At 40.9% G+C, this 19359-nt stretch overlaps 1 protein-coding gene across 4 annotated transcripts in view; it reads right to left on the bottom strand.

The window, feature by feature from the left end:
- The window catches only part of FBXW11 (F-box and WD repeat domain containing 11), a 100143-nt gene extending 81839 nt beyond the window's left edge, over window positions 1-18304 (bottom strand). The window contains exons 1-2 of one of the 4 annotated variants that reach the window (XM_075900140.1): window positions 18130-18304; window positions 7197-7276 (exon numbers count right to left, since the gene is read on the bottom strand). Coding sequence is in view for 2 of the 4 variants with exons in the window: in XM_075900143.1 (XP_075756258.1) it covers window positions 18130-18174 (45 nt within the window). In the remaining 2 variants the exon portion in view is untranslated. The remainder of the gene's footprint in view (window positions 1-7196; window positions 7277-18129) is intronic. The other 3 variants (XM_075900141.1, XM_075900143.1, XM_075900142.1) reach the window with 3 other exon arrangements.
- Window positions 18305-19359: the final 1055 nt, after the last annotated feature.

The raw sequence follows: 19359 nt of genomic DNA, 5'->3' as shown, positions 1-19359 counted from the left end.
CCCATTTGCTACATTTTATGTATGTAAAAACAAAACGACTGAAAGACTATAAAGCTTTGGAGACCCACGTGCAATTTATAAATGTTCAATTTAGCTAAACAATTGGGCAGAAACATTGCTTATTTTCATGCCACGTTTAAACCAGATGGGAACCTTTTCTTCCAGTGTTACAAACTCCAGAATTAAGGGATTTATGAAAGAAAAACTAAGACTCTTAGCTATGGCAGTATTATGAGTTACTAAACATGAAACAGTTTCCAATAACGCACAACAGGAAAATGCAAACGAAATATCGATGCACTTCTTTGGTAAAGAACAAAAAAGGATTGATTTTGATCAGGTGCAGTGACCTGCTAGCTACAAATAGGCCTATCAGTTAATGTAACGAACATGAAGCTGTTTGACTTCTTGCTTTTTAATAATTTGGATTTAATTTGGCAGGTTCCACATTTCAGTTCAACAGGACTTTAGACATTTGTGATGGCCCACAACCTGACGTTTCAAATCAAGATGGAGAAAGGGAGGAGTGAAGAGGAAGGCACACAAATGAAAGTAAAAGTGAATTTACTTTCTCTCAGACTGTCATATTTGTCCACTACAGGAAAAAAAAAGGAGAATTAATCATTCCTTTCTGGTATCAGGAGCAGAGTTCATCTTAGACATTTGATACCCAGATAGTACCTATTAAAAACTCCTCTAATAGTTAAACGCACCCCAAAATCTGCAGCAATGAGCCATCTATAAACGAAACTAGGTATGTAACCAGTTAACTGGTAAGCATCACCTTTACTGGGTGATGCATACCAGTAACTGGTTAACCGACAAACTGGGTAGGCTGGAGCAGGATCCCGGTTAAGCAGTTAACCGGACAAATGTTATGCTTAATTGGTTAACTGATTAAAAGGAATTTTACATCCCTACATGAAACACACTAAACATTAGAGCAGGGCTGCAGTATATCAAAACAAGATCATTGGCCCGAGTGCGTGGGGAAAATTTCCACAACCGAGGCAACCTATGTTTCTTCCTGCATAAAATATAGTTTCATACTCCTAGCTACTAGCACAGCCATTCCAAAGCTCTAGAGAACAACAAAAAGGGTGAAAAGTTTGGCAAGACTTACAAAAGAAGAGACTGGAAAAGCTAAGGATACGAGACTGCAAAGAGACCAGTTTGACAGGTTTTAACAGAGAAATTTATTATGAAGCAACATCACAACTTGGTCAGACACTTTTATGCTTAGAAGTCACTCAAAGTTGGTGGCTGAAAAATGTAAAGCTCAAGGTAATACTTGACAGTGTACAGGCCCTTTGGATAATTCACTGACAGATGGTCACAATCAAATTGTAAATGCTCTTGTAAGTGAAAATGATGTGATAACCAACATCTGGAGGTAAGAAGACTAATGGAAGGCTAATCAAATTGCATGCTTCAAGGCATAAAAAAATAACCTTGTTATGGAATGGTTGGTCAGGAAGTCACACACTCCTAAGCTATGTTCCCTCTTATTTTTTTCATTCCTGTGTGGAATAAATTTTGTTATGGATACCAAAGCACATGCAGATGTGTTTCACCAGTAGAAACATATGCCGCCGGCTGTGTGGGCTCTGCTAATCAGCTCGGCAGCATATCAATCTCCCCTGGGTAGCCATCCATGTGCTCAGCTTACAGGGAACACTACATAGTTCCACACAATTTTCCAGGTGAATTATTTTATTTGGGGTAATAGGGCTTAAGCATTGGTCTCTTTTCAATACTATCCTTCAAACATGAAGGTATAAATCAATAACCAAGACAGAAAAATGCATTGTTCAACGAACTGGGGCTCTCGTCTTTAAGAAGTTCCTATGATTAGCTACATTAATTTCACTGTGATAAAAATCAGTTAACCTCCTACAAACAAATTAATTTGCCTGTCACCAGAAGGGGCACTTCAAGATTCTAATATTTATTTTTTTAAATACAAAATAAGGCCACCTGTAGAAGTGTTTGCTGCCCTATGGCCCATCACAGCAAACAGTAGTGGAACATCTTGTGAAAGACGGGCAGTTAGGCCTTCTTGTGGGAATTTTCTTTCTTTCCATATATACCAGAATTGATCTGGGTCACCCTTAAAGGAGAGGATAAAACACAGCTTCCCACATAACCTTTGTATGCAGAACATCAACAGTTCTAGAGCAGCTGGTTATATGCAAACACTGTTGCTTTAATTCTGAGTTGGAGAATTCTTTAACAAAAATAGCCTAAATCAAGAAACCTATTTCAAAAGTTAAAAAATATATATTCTAAAAGTGGGAGATCAGAATGTTTCTAAACTTCTGTCATTCAATTCTGACTAAGATCAGATTGTTTTAGAACATCCCCTACAATATTCAAGGAAAGCTCTACATAAAAGTGTCCCCCAAAGTGGAACCAATGCTTATTCTGTATCCAGCCATGGTAACATGCTGCTATAATTAAGGGTACCGACATTTTTATTATCATTCCTTTTAATTTAAGACTTATTATAAACTTGGCATTGACGGTCCCAACCTTGGAATGATTTTTTTCAACTACACATATTGTAAATCAATTAAGCTCTCAAGATCCGAGAGAGCAGAAAATATTTGGACATTTGTTTCTATGGCAAAAAGAACAGCTTTGTCTTTCAAAATGAGATTGTACTGACTCAAGCCAATATGGACATGGTCTACTCATCTTTTAATGATGATGATGCGTTCTTTCATTCTGTGCACTTAAATACACACACAAAACTCAAGATGTCTTGTGCAACCTATTTCTATTAAAATCTTCTAAAATGCAAGTCAACTTATGTCAGACCAACAGAACTTTGGTACCAAAAGTTGATCTTTCCCTTTTAATATCAAAACCAAATTCTCCTGTGCTTGTGCAACGTATGCATAGTTCCCAGAAAGTATTTTTTGAATACTGGCATCACATAACCACCAATTCCTAAGCAAAATGCAACTCGTATATTGAGTTCTAAGTCCGAAATCAAATATAGCTTGACTAGTATGTTCACAATATTTCCAAACAACATGAAGTACCAAATGCATGCTATAAAATCAAAGATCTAGTTCAACTCAGGAAGGGCATTTAGTTACTTTCTCCTTTTATTCCACAAGTAAAGAAAGCTTTCTTTGTACCAAGTCAATTCACTTTTCCATTTTAGTACTTGAGATTAAGTAAAATACTTAAAATTGATTCTCTCAGAAGTCAGTCCATATCCGCTCTGTTAAAATTAAATTCATCTTAAAGATTTTTGTAAAAAAGTTTTGGTCATTTCTTTTTTGTTTAAAGTGCTAAAAAAAAACCAATGAAGAAACTGATGTGAGTCTCTTCATTAGTTAATTGCCCAGCTAAACCAAATGACTGGCATTCAAAAATCAGTCCAGTAATACAGCTTCCCAACTGTCACTCAAATTGAGTAGAATTTCCTTGCACGTACAAAGACATTACGTTAGTTTAAAGTAAGCCATAAATGGAAAGTAGATTATTTACAAGTTTTAATAGTTCTAAATCTGTTTGGTATCTCCCTACTCCAAAGGGATCTTCTGCACAGGACTCAATAATGCAGTCCCTCTTTGCTCCTGAAGATCAAAGTATGTATTTGTTACAAAAACAGTATGGGTGCAGTGGAAGAGAGTGCTTTTCCTTGAGCATAAAAATTTTTTTACTCCATTTTAATTTGTTCATCGGTATAAGACTCCTGAGATGCAATATCTTGTTTTGATGAAGATCCAAGAGGACTTCCAGAGAAAATACTACTAATACAATAACATCCATGTCCCGAAGTGGTATTAACTGATTTTTCAGACAAAGTTGTATTTTCTAGCATATGTCTACATTTAACTTACTTACCTCTCTCACACACACACTCCAATGGTGTTCTAAAATTTTTAAAAAGGCACGTTCCATTCCAGACTGGCAAATCAGCTGTGTTATATCACATAGGTTGTGTTACATTAAAATAGCCTTACCTTCTACTCTCATATACACTAGAAAGAGTGGTATCATCTATTTGTCTAGAAACACTAGCAGATCATGCTAACAGTGTATTAGGCCTGAGAAATAAGATGACAGATGGAAAAATCAAAGTAGGGAATCGCAAAGGCTTACTGCACAGCAGTTAGACAACTAGAAAATTATGGTTGGAAACCATCTTAGAAGTTATGGTACAAGTTAAAGAGCAGGCTCGGGTCTCATATCAGTGGACTTGTCTGTTAGCATTTAAAGTGTGCTAGTTGTACTAGCTAACATTCGATAACTAACATGTTCTAATAGTCTTGCAGACAAGGAACTGTGTAATTTAACATACGCAAAATTGATCAAACTAAAGCCTCTGCATAACGTAATATGAAGTAGGGTTTTCACTTTCAGGTTTCAAATATTGCAGGAAAAAATGTAAACACATTTTAATTTTAAAAAGTTGTGAAAGCACTTTCACTGGTGTTGTGTTTTATAAAAGCTTATTTTTGCAAGTTTTAAATATCAAGCAAAATGTAGACCTTGAAGCTTTGAATACTTGCATACGAGGCTAACTTTACAAACACATAGATACACTCACTTCAATATGAATAGACCTTTATTAGCTTTCAAAAAGTGAATACAATTTCATACAAACCAACATGTATTGAAATTGAATAAATTAAAGTGATTAACGTATTCGAGTTCCAAGTGTAGCTTTGTTTTCTGATTCAATTTTTAATTTGTATTTTAAATGGCTTGCATAAGGCTTTCAGAAATGTAGTTTCCCCCCTTCTGATTTCTTCATTTTTCAAAAACCACATTCGGCTCACTTCTGAATTATGCTTTAAAAAAAAAAAAAACATAATGGCTACCGCATACACCATGACTAGCCTATTCCCAACTGTAATTCCAGAACTAGAGACTCAGCCACGCAAGGGAATGGGACCCAAAAAATGTGATGATCTCCAATTTCAAAGAATGGCAAATATTTCTTCAATTAATAATGGTAGCCTGAAAGTTAAACTTATCCTCCTCAGTTCGGAAACTAAAGATACAATAGAAAGAAGCATTTCCAGAACTAAGACCTTAGACAGCCAAAAAAATAAGAAAAAAAAACCCAAGAGCTGCAGACACCATTTTGAGGAAAATCATGAATTTATGTTTTGATCTGTTAAACCTAACTAGAATTTTATATGATTACAGGTCAAGGAAATGAGTGTATAATTCATCAAAACAAAGATCACATAAGAGCACATGACCTAAACACAAAAGTTATTTCTGTATTAAAAATTGATTCTCTTAAGGATCTTTGTTTTAAATACAAGAAATGATTCTCTTTAGAAGAGAACACAGAGATGTCCCAGAAGTATCAAAACTGGATGGCAGCTCATGTTAAATCAGACAAACCTAAAAATACAGGAAATGGGAGACTCCTGAAAAGCTAACAAGAGATATATACAGAGTTCAATGTTACCACCGTCACGAAATATGCACGAGGGGACAAAGGATGCATTGATAACATATGGAGTATCTTATTAAGAGAAGTCCATTACAGTAATGTAAAGCTAGATGCCAGACCAGGTAGAAAGCCGAGATGGCTCTCTGCTAACATAAGTACCCTTTTTTCTGTCCAGCAATCTCCAGTGTCATTAAAACAGATCCCCCCCCCCCCCCCCCCCCCCCCCCCACTGCTCTACTACACACAAATACTTTTCAGAGCGGTTTTTTAAAAAGCATATGTAAGTTCTAGGGATGTAAAACTCCATTTCACTGATTAACCAGTAAAACATGACGTTTAACCAGTTAACCGATTGGAAGGGGGTAAGGGATCATTCCAGCCCAGTTTGGCTCGACCACCATCCCCACCTGGAGCAGCCCCTGCCTATGATGCCCTGAAGCAGCACTCAGGATGCCCAGAGCAGCTCCTTGCCCACAGTTGGTGGAGAGCTGCTCCAGCCCCCACCGATTAACTGGAAATGGTAAGCATCACCCGTTAAGAGCAATGCTAGTTAATCGGTTCACCTTTCACGTCCCTATTACTAACACTGTAGTCTTTCAGAGATATGTCAGTCTCTCAGAGAAATCTGTTCTTGGTCACTTGAAAACTACAACCGAGCAAAAGCATTGTATATATACCAATCTAACTGTAAGATCAACCTGCTACAGCTCATCAAAAACTGTTCATAGAAGCCAATCACTAAAACTGGCTCATTTGTGTTTTTAACCACCCTACACTCTAACACAGACTTTCATCACAGGTTTAAAAATGTTACACACCAAAGGCACGTCTAAACTACATTCCTCTTTCGAAAGAGGAATGTAAATGAAGCCAATCACAAATTCAAATAAAGCGCAGATTTACAAATCTCGCGCTTCATTTGAATAATCATGAGAGCGCTTTTTCGAAAAAGGGTTTTTCAAAAAAAAAAAAAAGAGACCGCAGTCTAGACGGGGTTCTTTTGAAAAACATTTTTTTCAAAAGAACCCATACTCCTGAAAAAAATGAGGTATACTGATTCTTTCGAAAAAGGGTTCCCCCCCAAAAGAACCCCGTCTAGACTGCAGTTTCTTTTTCCAAAAACCCTTTTTCGAAAAAGCACTCTCGTGATTATGCAAATGAAGCATGACATTTGTAAATCCGTGCGTCATTTGAATTTTTGATCAGCTTCATTTATATTCCTCTTTCGAAAGCAGAATGTAGTTTAGACATAGCCCAAGTGCTGTCTCTACTAGGATTTCTAGTACAATTGCCAACTATAAAGAAAAACATTTGTTCCTTTATAAATTAATTTGTAGAGAACACAAGATTATAGTATAGATAAACCTTAAGTGTTACAATGCTGAGCCAAACCAAAATGGTCCTTAAAGTCTGAATGTCTTTAGCCCCTCCAGAAAGACCACTAAGTTATTTTTGCCTTCCACTGTTGTCTTATAAACTACATTTTTTCAACATCCATGCGTGCCTACATATTGCTTTCTAATTCACTGGGCGCTACACATTTTATGATCTGTAGTCTGTTCTAAAAACGTATTCATGAGCAAAAGTAAAAAAAAAGTTATATGTGTATACAGTGAACATTTTTAAACTAAATATACATGGAAAATTGCTGATTTTTTCCATACTCTAATTTTTTCAGGGAGATAATGCAGAAAAAGCAAGGGGTTGAATTTTCAGACAAATGCAACTAAGCAGAAGCAGTAAAATATAGTACAGGGTAATTTCTTACCTGAAACTTTGTTTCTGAGCTCCAGATCCACCAATCCAGAATGAATGGGGATTCGAATGGGGTTTCCTTCTCAGACTTGTCTGTCAAAAGAGAGCAGCCAATCATCTTCAGCTTGGTGTACCTACTTCTTTCTTGAACGAAATCCCAATTACGTACTCCTAATGCTGTTAGAAAGACAAGGCAACCTATACAGCTTACCATGACTCCAATAACAACTAAATTTAGTGGGGGTCACCGGATTGGTGGATCTAAGACAAAGAAACTCATTTACAGAGAAGAAATTGCTCTTTCCCATGGCCTGAATAAACCAACCCTGAATCAACCAATGCAGAACAAGTGCTTTTAACTCAACCAATTGCTTTACCAAGATTAAGAGGAATGAGGACAAACTACAACTCACAAGAATGAAGCACTATTATCTCAACCACTGATTACACCCAGGGAATATATTTCATTAGTTACTAGAATGTTAATTTACAGGTTTCCAAAGCAGAGACATTCCTTCTTAACCCAAAATGCTGAGATTCTCTATTAAGATATTGCTCTACTAAACAGCCTCTGCACACATCCTTTGAACCATTTTACTACAAAGATGTTTTGCCTTTTTCCTCTGAGTACCAAAACAAACTCAATTTTTCCTGAGTGCCCTTAGTACCAAGTAACCTTTACAGCTCTTCTAATCTGAATTATGCCAGAATTCAGTGTATTCGTAGTACCTCTGTCTTTCTGAAAAACATGGAAGAGTGCAAGATAAACCATCCTCTTTGCCAAGATAATTAAAAAAAGGACCTTTCCATTGTTAAAAAAACAAAGACAAAGGCTAAAATCAAAGGCAGTTCATATACTACCTTCAGGTGTGATATTCAGGTTATAAAGTGGGTTTATGGGGCAAACCTATTAGAGGAAGCCTTCAAGAACATGACCACTTGAAGACAGATCCTACAGATCTCTTATTATGCCTCATGCACCATTAATTATGGATGTGAATCCTAAAGAGACTGAATTCCCTATGCCTACATACTGCTAAAAAAAATCTAAAGTTTCTAACAGATATGCTATGAAGTGATACATCCTCACATTAGGAAAATAAAACTTTTTCTAGCACTTGAAGAGAGACTTTCATGACCACAGAAAGTCCCCATGTTCCAAAACCTCTGCTTTCCTCATCAACTCATCCCACAAGAAAGTGCACTTATTGTTCTAGGATCCTCAGGAAGTGCCACATTCAAAGAAAGGGATTTTGAAGAAGGATGGGAGAAAAAACAACTGCCATTCACATACACATATGTACCACTAATTTCTCAAATCTGATACAGCCTGGAACTAATTGGGAAAAGGATCTTCAGCACCTGTGTGTTCCTTCATTACTTGATTGCAGGCATACTGATAAGTCTGCTGCAAAATAACATTTCAAAATGATAAATGGATTTGAGAGACTGACATTAGGTCCAATTTATGATTTTAAAGGGACCTCAGTAGTTACCACATGCATCAACTAAGCAAACCACAAGCTGTCAAGGCACATGACTCAAAGGTAAAGAGGACAACACAGCTTCTCAGGTAGCAAGCAAGCCACCCAAAATAATTAAATAGCCTGTTTCTCTAAGCAACAAGTCACCATGAAGACATCTCCTAAAAGTTCCCCAGAAATATGCTACAGCATAGGCCTCAGTTTCTTTGGACGTTGAAAATCTGTGTTGTGGAGACCCAACTTGAATGTCAAATTTTCCTTGTTAAGTTATAGTCATCTGGGCAGAGAAATCTTCCTTTTTAAGGACTCTAATCAACTATATATAAACTGTCAATGAACCAAACTTAAGCTATTCGTCATACACAAGGAGTGAGGATTTAAACTAAAATGTAGTGTAAACTTCTGCTACAGCCTACAAATTCCATTTTCAATTGGCATTGCTACGTATTTTAAAAAGCTCAGTAATTTGTTAATGAAATGAAGTCATTATAGCCATTACCACAGAAAAGTGTACATTTCACAAATTCACAAGTGACACACAAGTTGTAAAGCTCCACAAAGACCAGAATTCAATATACAAGGATAAAATGTATCAAAACTAGAATTGCTGATGCAACTGTATGGCTCACAGAATTGACACTATATAGAGAGCCTTTCAACTGGTTCAAAAAAAAAAAAAATCAGGTCAGCGGTGATTTAAAATTGGCCCCAACAGCAAATTAGTATTTTATGTAAAAAGACCCTTCGTCTCAATGTCCATTTATCAAAAACGTCATCACAGTCTGTAACCTCACTTGTGGAAAATGGGCCTTAGTAGTTGAAATACCTTTTAATTCCTAATGATGAAGGTCGAAGCACATGACTGCAAATATGTGGAGAAGCTTGTTTTACTATTCTGAGGGCTATAGCTGTTTGCACCCAGGGAATAGGTTTCATTCATTATTACAGGTTGAACCTCCTAAAAACTAGGAATCTCTGATCCAGCAAGGCCACAGATGTTCCTTGATCAGAGCGCCCTGGTAGCTTAGTGGCCAACCAGGAACGGGGCTGGGTTGAAGCCCGCAGCAGGCCCAGGCAGCCCGCAGCAATGGCTGACAGTAGTCCCCAGCAGTGCAGGACCAGGAAGCAACAGCCCTTGGCAATGCAGGGCTGGAGCAATGGGCAGCCCGCAGAAGTGGGGCCAGTCTGTGGGCTGCCATGGGGCGGGGCCCGGGGCCAGCCCCCAGCAGCAGGGATTGGGGCCAGAGCCGCAGCAGCCCAGCCAGGGCAGAGGCACCAGGACCAACAACCCAAATGGCAGCCCAGCCAGGAGATGGGGGGCAGTGGGCCATTGCCCCTCCCCCCCGCCAGAGCTGATAGCACTGAGGATAGTCAGGGTGATGGGGCTGTGCCAGGGGACCTCCCCTAGTCCAGCAACTTCCCTGGGTCGGGACCAATTAGGTCCCGGGGGTGCCAGACCAGGGAGGTCCAACCTGTAAATTAACATTATGCAGGTTTCCCATACAGAAATATCTTTTTAACCCATGATGTTGAGAGGTCTTCAATTTCCCCCACTGTTAATCCAACTCTTTCTACTGGAAGCAAATTTAGTTCATAAAAGTAAAATTATTGCTCTCAAACTATTTTTTTTTACAACTATGACATGAATTCAAGCATTTTAGCACCAGAAAGCATTGGTCATCTTCTACTCAAACGCTGGTAGATAACTTGTTGAAAACAGTACATGGAATAATACAGGAAAGGCGAGTCACACGAGGGAGATCACAAATTGGGAGGAAGGATTTTGCTGTTCCCAGGCTTGCAAATGTTTACACCTGCCATAGTTCAATAAAATGTCCCTAATGCTAACATGAGTGCATCTGAGAGGTGTATCACCCAAAAAGAGAAAGAATGAAGTGAAAAGGTACACCCATGCTCACTGAGAAAATATTTTCTCCATTTAAATTTGAAAAGATCAATTTTTCTGAAATTTTCTACAAATAATGAACCACTAACAATACTAGTATTGGTAAATGTCAGACTGAGAACCTAGAGAATAATAAAACAGATAGCATCAGTATAAAAGAACATGTCATTATAGGAAAAAGGCAGGAACGTAATGAAGTGTGTTAATAAACATTCATTTTAAATTACTCTGTATACATTCCTATTTTTCCCTTTCCATTGTTTCCTCATCCCTTCTTTGGAAAAAAAAAAAAAACATTAGAGCAACAAACCCTTACCTTATATGCTTCCTTATTCTCTCTAATTTTTTTTACCCTCTGATTGGCACCCTTATTACACCATCTAGTCCATTTAGAACTTCTGAGCTGCAAAGCAGCAATAAGTTTCACTTTAAGCGCTATGCCACGTGCTTACAAGTAGTGCGAAATGTACCACAGTAGGAAAAAGGGTTAAGATTAAAATCAAGATGCCAGAGCAACTTGTGACTTCTGAAGTCAACAACACTACTGCAGATACACAACAAAGAACAAATGCCAGTGTGAGATAGCAGGTGGCAAGGGTGTTTCAGAAGACGGGGAGGAAAGGAGGAAAGAGAAAAGGATACTGCATCCAGCCTCCACAACATGTCCCCAAGTCTCACCCAGGGCACAACCTACACTCAGCCGTTTTACTGAAGTAGCCATGAAAAATTCCGCCTTAATCCCAGAAGCCCAAATCTGCAGTACAGCCGCTCCCCGACTTATGAACGAGTTACGGACCAAACACTTGGTCGTAACTCGAAGTGTTCATAAGTCGGACCCCATTAATTTACATGCAACCACGCTGTTCGTAAGCATGATCGCGTTCGTAACCCGGGGACCGCCTTTACGAAAGCTTAATGGGAGGTTTGGTCATAAGTACGAATGGTCGTAAATCGACTGTTTGTAACTTGGGGACCGGCTGTAATGCTTATAAGAATCCTTCTAAAAGATTCTGACACAATCAACGTTGTCTGAAAAATGAAAGTACAAGGGATATACATAAGAATGGCCATGCTGGATAAAACCAAAGCTCCATCTAGCCCAGTATTCTGTCTTCTGACAGTGCCAAGAGCTCCAGAGGGAGTGAACAGAACAACCAACCAACCAACCGAGCCATTCCCTGGCACTCACTCCCAGCATCTGACAAGCAGACACTAGGGACACCACCCCTGCCCACCCTTGCCAGTAGCATGCACTTCCAAGCAGTTTTAGCAAGGAGAGGCCCAAGTGAAAGTTTCAGATCATGCCAGTGCATGATGACCACAGGAATGCACTGGCACGTAACTCCCTAGTTCTAGCAATACCGCTGTCTACCAGGTCTACAACCAATATTCTTAAAGTTTCAAAGTATTCTGGATCGAAATTCAAATCTATTGTCAGGCAACTACCTCAGTCTTGCCTGATACACTCAAAGCTCTTCATTGTAAGCTGCCACCAACTGGAATTGGGCCTCTGTTACTACTTCTTCTCTACAACTTGTATGGCTGTTGCAATACAAATACAGGTCAGTGTCTAAAGATTCACTCTTCCCTGTCCCTAATACTTTCTTTTCCCCTCTTGAAGTCCCCTCGCCAGCTCCAAATGTCTAATCCCAGCACACCTTCTATCCTCCTTATGCTTGCAAACCCTTTTCCTCACTTGAGCCGGACATTTTCCCCAAGATCTCACCTTACTCCCTTCTGTGTCCATTTCCTTCACTCCATCATCACCTCTCACACTGCTAACTCCAATCAAGTAGTCTCATTTCTATTCATTTTCTTCCCAGCTCAGTCCTTCCCCTTCCTGACACTGAAAGTGACAATGATCTATTTACTCTCTACTCATCTTCACCTCCCAGCAGTCTTTGAAAGGTGACTCTTTCTGGCAGCCTCTGTAGCTGCAGTCTTCTCACAGCTCCTGCCCCAGAGACAACTCCTCTCCCTGGCAACTTTAAGTCATTCCTCTCCAATCACTTCGTCCAGTAAAGCACACACCATCTCACCTTTTTCTTTCCGCTGCATCGGATCGTCCACTTTCCTAGCAAGTTTCTTATTTGCCTTTTCCTTCCCCAGCATCTGGTTGTTCTCCTTCCTTTCATCCCAGTCCACGACAGAACCACAAGTAATTTTAATCTCCACGTAGCTGACCCACCAATTCAGTTAAAGTAATGACTGTAGGTCGTGAGAGCAATGGACAAGACTGAGATCAATCGCAGTGAGAGAGCACGCTCATTAGTTATTACTCAGGTCCACACTCTAGAAATCTAGGCAGTTCCACATTTGCTTCAGGACGCCAAAGAGCTGCTGCCAAGATTATTTTATCAGCTACACTTGGCCAGAACAGATGTAGACATGCCCATTATCCATATCTTTGACCCCAAGACGGACTATTTATAATAAAGTATACATTGGACTGTGCCTTATTACCATTAAGCTGCTGAAGAATGGACTATGTGCTTAGCAGTGTATCACAGCAGTGCTCTGAGAGCTGCTGCCTGAGTTGCAGATAAGTTTCCCAGGGAATCTTGAAGGGGGGTTATTTTTTAAACCCTAAATTGTTTGGGTGATTGCTACCTCCTCTAACTGATCAGACAGGGAGTTTAAGAAAGCACCCACCTGATTTACTAGGGAGGGAGATGCTGATGAAAACACTAGATTTTGGAATTCAGTTGCCTTCTGTATTGAAGACCTTCAGCACACATTGCATGGCTTTGCCAAGAGTAGTGGGAGAGATTTTTTGGCAGATGCTTCAATTATAGTTCTTTGTTTATTATTTAAACCGAAAAACTTAAATGCTGGGCTGTTTGTATTAGATGGGCAGAAGCTCTGGGCAATAAAAGGCTGTGTTTCACTGCTGCATTTTTAAAATGAATGCTTAGGAAGGGCATAAACAGGTGCTTTTCAAACCTTAAATTAATTTCATTTCACCTTTGTTTCCCTATAAACTTCCCATTTCACTGCGGTATGTTTAATTTGGACTATAAGGTCTTGGGCAGGGCAGGGATCTATGTTTTTAAAGAGACATGCACACCAAGAGTGTTGTAAGAAATCCTGAAGACAGCAAACTTAAAATAAAATAAAAAATCTTTGACAGAGCTTGGCTTCCTACCTTGATAAACAGGACTGATGGATCCATCAGTACACCTAAGGTTTGAGAACAGAGGTTTGTGTTTCCACCCTTAACCAGATCTTACGGTGCACCATTAATCTTACAAACACATTTTATATTACATATACAACATTTTCCTCTCTAGTGCTTTCCTTCATAACCACACATTATGCAAATCACGAGTTGCCAATAAATTGTCTGCTATCAATTAAGAAACATGGTGATAAAATAAACAGTGCAGTAGACTGAAGATGACGCTTTTAAACAGAAAATAAAATACACAAGTTATCAATAGCTATTGATAAACATTTCTAATAGTGACAAATACCACAGAATGGGTTTTATTAAAAGGATAATGAAACTGAATGTTACATTATAGACTGTTTTTAAATGCCACTCAGAATTTGGAGCCAAAAATATAATTCATCAAAACAGACAGGCGAAAACTGTGCTCATTTTCATATCTTCTTAGGATGGAAGCACAGGAAGGTAAGGTAATCTAACTTTACAAAGTGTAATCCAAAAGAGTTATTTTTATGTGCTCAGTGAAAATCAGGGTTTGAAAAAAAAAGCTTTTGGGCCACTCTAGTCAATTATCTCTTCTGCTTACTACCTTACGGAGCATTTTCTAGTGTTGTGTCCAGTCTACATAATGCATTTCACCAAAACTGGGTAACTACTACTTTACTGTCTTTCATATTAAAGTTATGGCACTTGTGTCAGCTTCATTTTCACAGTCCAGATGGCACATCTGCTGAAGTCTAGAAACAAGTTAGACTTCCAGGTTTCATATTTCCAGAATATATTCTCCAAGCAAAGTACTCCAGGCCTTTAAAAAGGCTATTCAACATTAACTACCACCATTGCCACATGAAAACCCCAAAGTGACATTGCTAGATAATCTCTGGTGAAGACAATTAAGTACTAGTAAAGTTAATAAGTCAAAGTGGAAAGATTTAAAAAAGTAAAATAAGATTATCTTAAACCCATGCTGTTCTATAGAATGTTGAAATAAAGCTTATTTGAAATAAATATTGCAACTTAGAAACCATAAGCCATTTCACAGTTAGCTTTACAAATAAAGTCAATGTTATCACGCCAGTGTTAGATTTTTTTTAAATAAATGCAATCAAGCTAACAACTGAAAGCTAGAACATCATGTACTGAAATTGTTATGCAATTAGCATATTGATACATTATCTTTTTACTTTATCCCTGAATTCAGTTACTCAGAATTACATTCCGGTTGCTACTGAGAACACAACACACATTTGCTCAACAACAACAAAAGTCACACATATAATCAAATTCATATTCATTCCCAGCCTTGGTACAAAAGATGCAGTAACCAAAACCAAAACACTAATTTCTATACCAAATGGAGGCACAAAAAAGCTTGCCCTTGTAATCTTAATGACTGTATCTTATTTCACTTACAAGAAGCATTCTGAAACAAAAGCACTGAAATAAAGGTTGTGTTTTAAAATGGTCTCCATTTTAGAGATGCCGGCTAACATTAAGAACAGTTGACAGAATAGCTTGCATATTCTATTCAAATATCCTTCACTATTTTTTATTTATTTATTTATTTATTACAGGCTGCTTTTTATTTGTTTCCAGTTTCACAGAATCTTAAATATCCCTTTTGAGGAAGGAGGCAAAACACGATCAAGTTGTTAAATAATATTTGTTTATGAAGACTGTATAGATTCAGTATAACATTTAGCGCAGGTCAAAAGTATGTTTTAATGCTGCCTTAACTGGCATTAAAAATAAGTGTAAAATTGTAGACATATTTACAAACTACTGTTTTCTATGTAATAATCTGTAAAATATACTTTTTTCTTGATCTTATTATTTGTATTAATTTAATAGAAAGCAGCAGCCTTGGTTTTCAGCCCCACACATTCACTCTTTACAAGCACTGCCAGTTCATATATACATTAGCTAAAGTAACTGTACATTTTATTGGATTCCTATTGCATAATGCAAAGAAGCCTTGATTTTTATTTTTTTAAAGAGATCCAAAATCTTTTAAAGTTGTTTTATTAAAATCCCTTGGTTGCTTTTTTACCATTTCCCAGAAGTGATCACGGTTGCAATTAAATTATTCCAAACAATTATTTGCTTCTGTTAGTTAGCAACACAGCCAAAAAACAGAAAATACTAAAATGGAAGTCAGTCTGTCAAAAGACTGCCAAGAAAGTTAGATAGCATTGTTTCACCTGTCTGGCTTAAACACCCATTAAATTTTAGTACACAGCCACCATGAGTACCTACTCATTATGTGACACAAAACCACCACTAAAATTCATCTTGTGCATTGTATATGCAATTATATTTGTTCCTGTAGAACTCATTCCTGGACAACTAGAATTTTTTTCTTCAACTGATGATGTCTGACTGGTTGATTTCACCAGCTATTGTTTGCAACATTACAAGCTGTTAACATGAAAGCAATTCTGAGGTCATCAACATTAAAATATGGGGTTACTAAATCAATAAGGATCAAGAAAGGACTCTCTTAAGAATAGCTACAGCTACAGACCTCAGTGATCAGCAACGAGATAAGAAAATGCAGAAAGCATAACATGAATTTCTGCTTAGTAAAAGAACAAGATTAACAGTGCTCAGCCAATGATATGAAAATTTTATAAAAGAAGTTTACAGAACATCAAACCTGGTCGTTTGCTCAGACTATATTACTAAAAGAATGTGGAAATACCTAAAAATGCCAATTTGTGTCATCTTATGCCTATCCAGCACCTAGAACACTTCCAATGGTCAGTTAAAGCATGCATGAGATCTTGTTATCTACATTATTTTTATCACTGAAAGAAAATTAGCCATACTGCCTCAGGCCAATGGTACATCTACTCCAGCATCCTGTCTTTCAACAGTAGACAGTGCCAGATGCTTCACACAGAATGAAGCAAACAAGATAATTATTGAGAGTAGCACATAGAAGTCCCATTCATGGACAAGATCCCATTGTGCTAGGCACTGTACAAACACAAAACAAGGATAGCTGTGCATCATTACATTTCTATCTAATAGGTAACAATGGTTAGTGCAGGCAAAGTAGTACACAAAATATTAAACTTGATCACCAATTCTAATCTATCCCAGATATTAATTTAAAAAACATTTTTCCCCTAAAGTTATCTTAACATAATTCTACTAATATTTTGTGACTGCTCTTACTATTTCTATAAAGAATCCCTCTCACTGTCCCACAGCTAACTTTCCGGCAACCTAAGTTTAGTGCAATAAACATTTAGTAAATCAACTATAGAACCCAGGTTTCAAGTTACACAGAGTTTGCAAAATTATTTACTGCACTGAACAATTCACAAAAGGCCTATTGCTTCTGCTGAGAGATATAAATCAATTCAGTAAATGCTTACTCACTGAAATAAAACACACATTCTCAAATATAAGGAGTAAAAATAATTCCCAAATATTTTATATATATATATATATATATATATATATATATATATATACACACACACACACTAGCCACTTTAAAAACACAGTATTAATTACAAAATATATTTGATTAAAATAGACCTACATGCTAAGCTACAAATTCTTTGCCTTCTAAGACAAACCCCTTTACATATTTGGTAATCAATTTAACCAAGTGATTCAAAAATACTGGGTTGCAGAGGATGTTTATCATCATCTGTACTCAAAGTTAAAAAAACAAGATGCTGCATCTCAGGAAGAGCTCCATGAACAAAAAGGGGACAATGACTACATGCTGAATGTCATCTTGTTTAAAAAAAAAGTGTGTGTTTAATTGCCCACATAATCCACACTGATCAGTGATTATTTGTAAAAATAATTAATAACCTGCTTGTCCAATCTTCCCCACCGCACAAAAAAAATCTCAGGCCCTTTTCAATGGCTTTCCAAACGAGATCCTGGATGGGGGGGGGTCCATATTTTCGGGAGGGGCGTGGCTTGTTTGTTGAATGACAGGTCGAGGTTATTCTGAGGAACAATGAAGAGGAGGGGGCGGATTTGGGGGCCAGCGGGCAGGAGCTGGACTGGGGGAGGGAGCCCCGCGCGTGGGCCCGAAGGTCTCGCGGCAGGAAAGGGGGGGGGCTCCCTGGGCCCAGCCCCGCTCACCCAGCAGCCGGCGGGGGGGGGGGGGGGGGGATGATCCCGATCTCGCACCTTCCACGCAGCCCGGGCGGATTCAAATGTCACCTTCGCTCAGGGTGGGGGGCGGGGGGAGCCCCCCCGCAAGGCCCGAGCCCGCTCCCCCTCCCCCGGCCGCGGCGGGGCCTACTCCTGGCTCAGCGTGGGACCAGAGGCCCGCCCCGCCGCTCTCCTGCCCGGCCGGGGGGGGCACTCTGGGGTGGGGGAGGGGAGGTTCCGGCGGGGGGGGGGGGGCACTCACCATCAGCTCGATGGTCTTGTCCTCGATCACTGAGTCGGGCTCCATCGCGGCGGGCGGCTCCGCGCCCCTCCCCCCCGCGCCTGCCTCCCGCCCGGCCGCAGCGCGGAACCGAACCCCGCCTGGCTCCGACCTCGGGCCGCCGCCGCCAGCTGCTCCCGCCCCCCGCCCGCCGGACGCACGCAGGCTCGCGGTGCCCGCCGCGCGCCCGGAACAGGAAGCGCCGCCAACGCCCCCCCGCTTCCCACCTCGCCTCCGCAGGGCCTACGACTCCCGGCAGGCTCCGCGGCGCCTTCGCCGCACGGCGCGGAGAGGACTGCAAAGCCCAGCAGGCCAGGCGCCAGGAACGGCCCTCGGAGTGCATGCTGGGAGATGGAGTCTTGTGAAGGGAGAGCCCCAGGCTGAGTGGGGCTGGCGGGCCACTGAGGCCCAGGCCAATGGCACCTTCCCATCCCACCTGCCAGCAAGGCCCCCCGCCCAGGGCAGGCCTGGCGCACCCACACGCCCTCCCGCCCTGGCCTGGGGCGAGAGACCGGCAGGGTGCTGGGCCCCACGGCGCGTCCCACCGAGACCGGCCAGACTCTGAGCCCCACGGCACGTCCCACCGAGACCAGCAGGACGCTGAGCCCCACGGCGCGTCCCACAGAGACCGGCAGGACGCCGGGCCCCACGGCGCGTCCCACAGAGACCGGCCAGACTCTGAGCCCCACGGCGTGTCCCACCGAGACCCGCAGGACACCGGGCCCCACGGCGTGTCCCACCGAGACCAGCAGGACGCCGGGCCCCACGGCGCGTCCCACCGAGACCAGCAGGACACCGGGCCCCAGGGCACGTCCCACCGAGACCCGCAGGACGCCGAGCCCCACGGCGTGTCCCACCGAGACCCGCAGGACACCGGGCCCCACGGCGCGTCCCACCGAGACCGGCAGGACGCCGGGCCCCACGGCGTGTCCCACCGAGACCGGCAGGACGCCGGGCCCCACGGCGTGTCCCACCGAGACCAGCAGGACGCCGGGCCCCACGGCGTGTCCCACCGAGACCGGCAGGACGCCGGGCCCCACGGCGTGTCCCACCGAGACCGGCAGGACGCCGGGCCCCACGGCGTGTCCCACCGAGACCGGCAGGACGCCGGGCCCCACGGCGTGTCCCACCGAGACCCGCAGGACAGAAAAGATCATCAGCGCTCTCAGAGATATAAGGCCCTTATGATTGCACACGGTTTAATATTCTAGT

This window comes from Pelodiscus sinensis, chromosome 17 (assembly GCF_049634645.1).
Source record: "Pelodiscus sinensis isolate JC-2024 chromosome 17, ASM4963464v1, whole genome shotgun sequence".
Classification (NCBI taxonomy): Eukaryota; Metazoa; Chordata; order Testudines; family Trionychidae; genus Pelodiscus; species Pelodiscus sinensis.
Note: the sequence above shows the minus strand (reverse complement) of the source record. Positions and strands in the feature narration are given on the sequence as shown.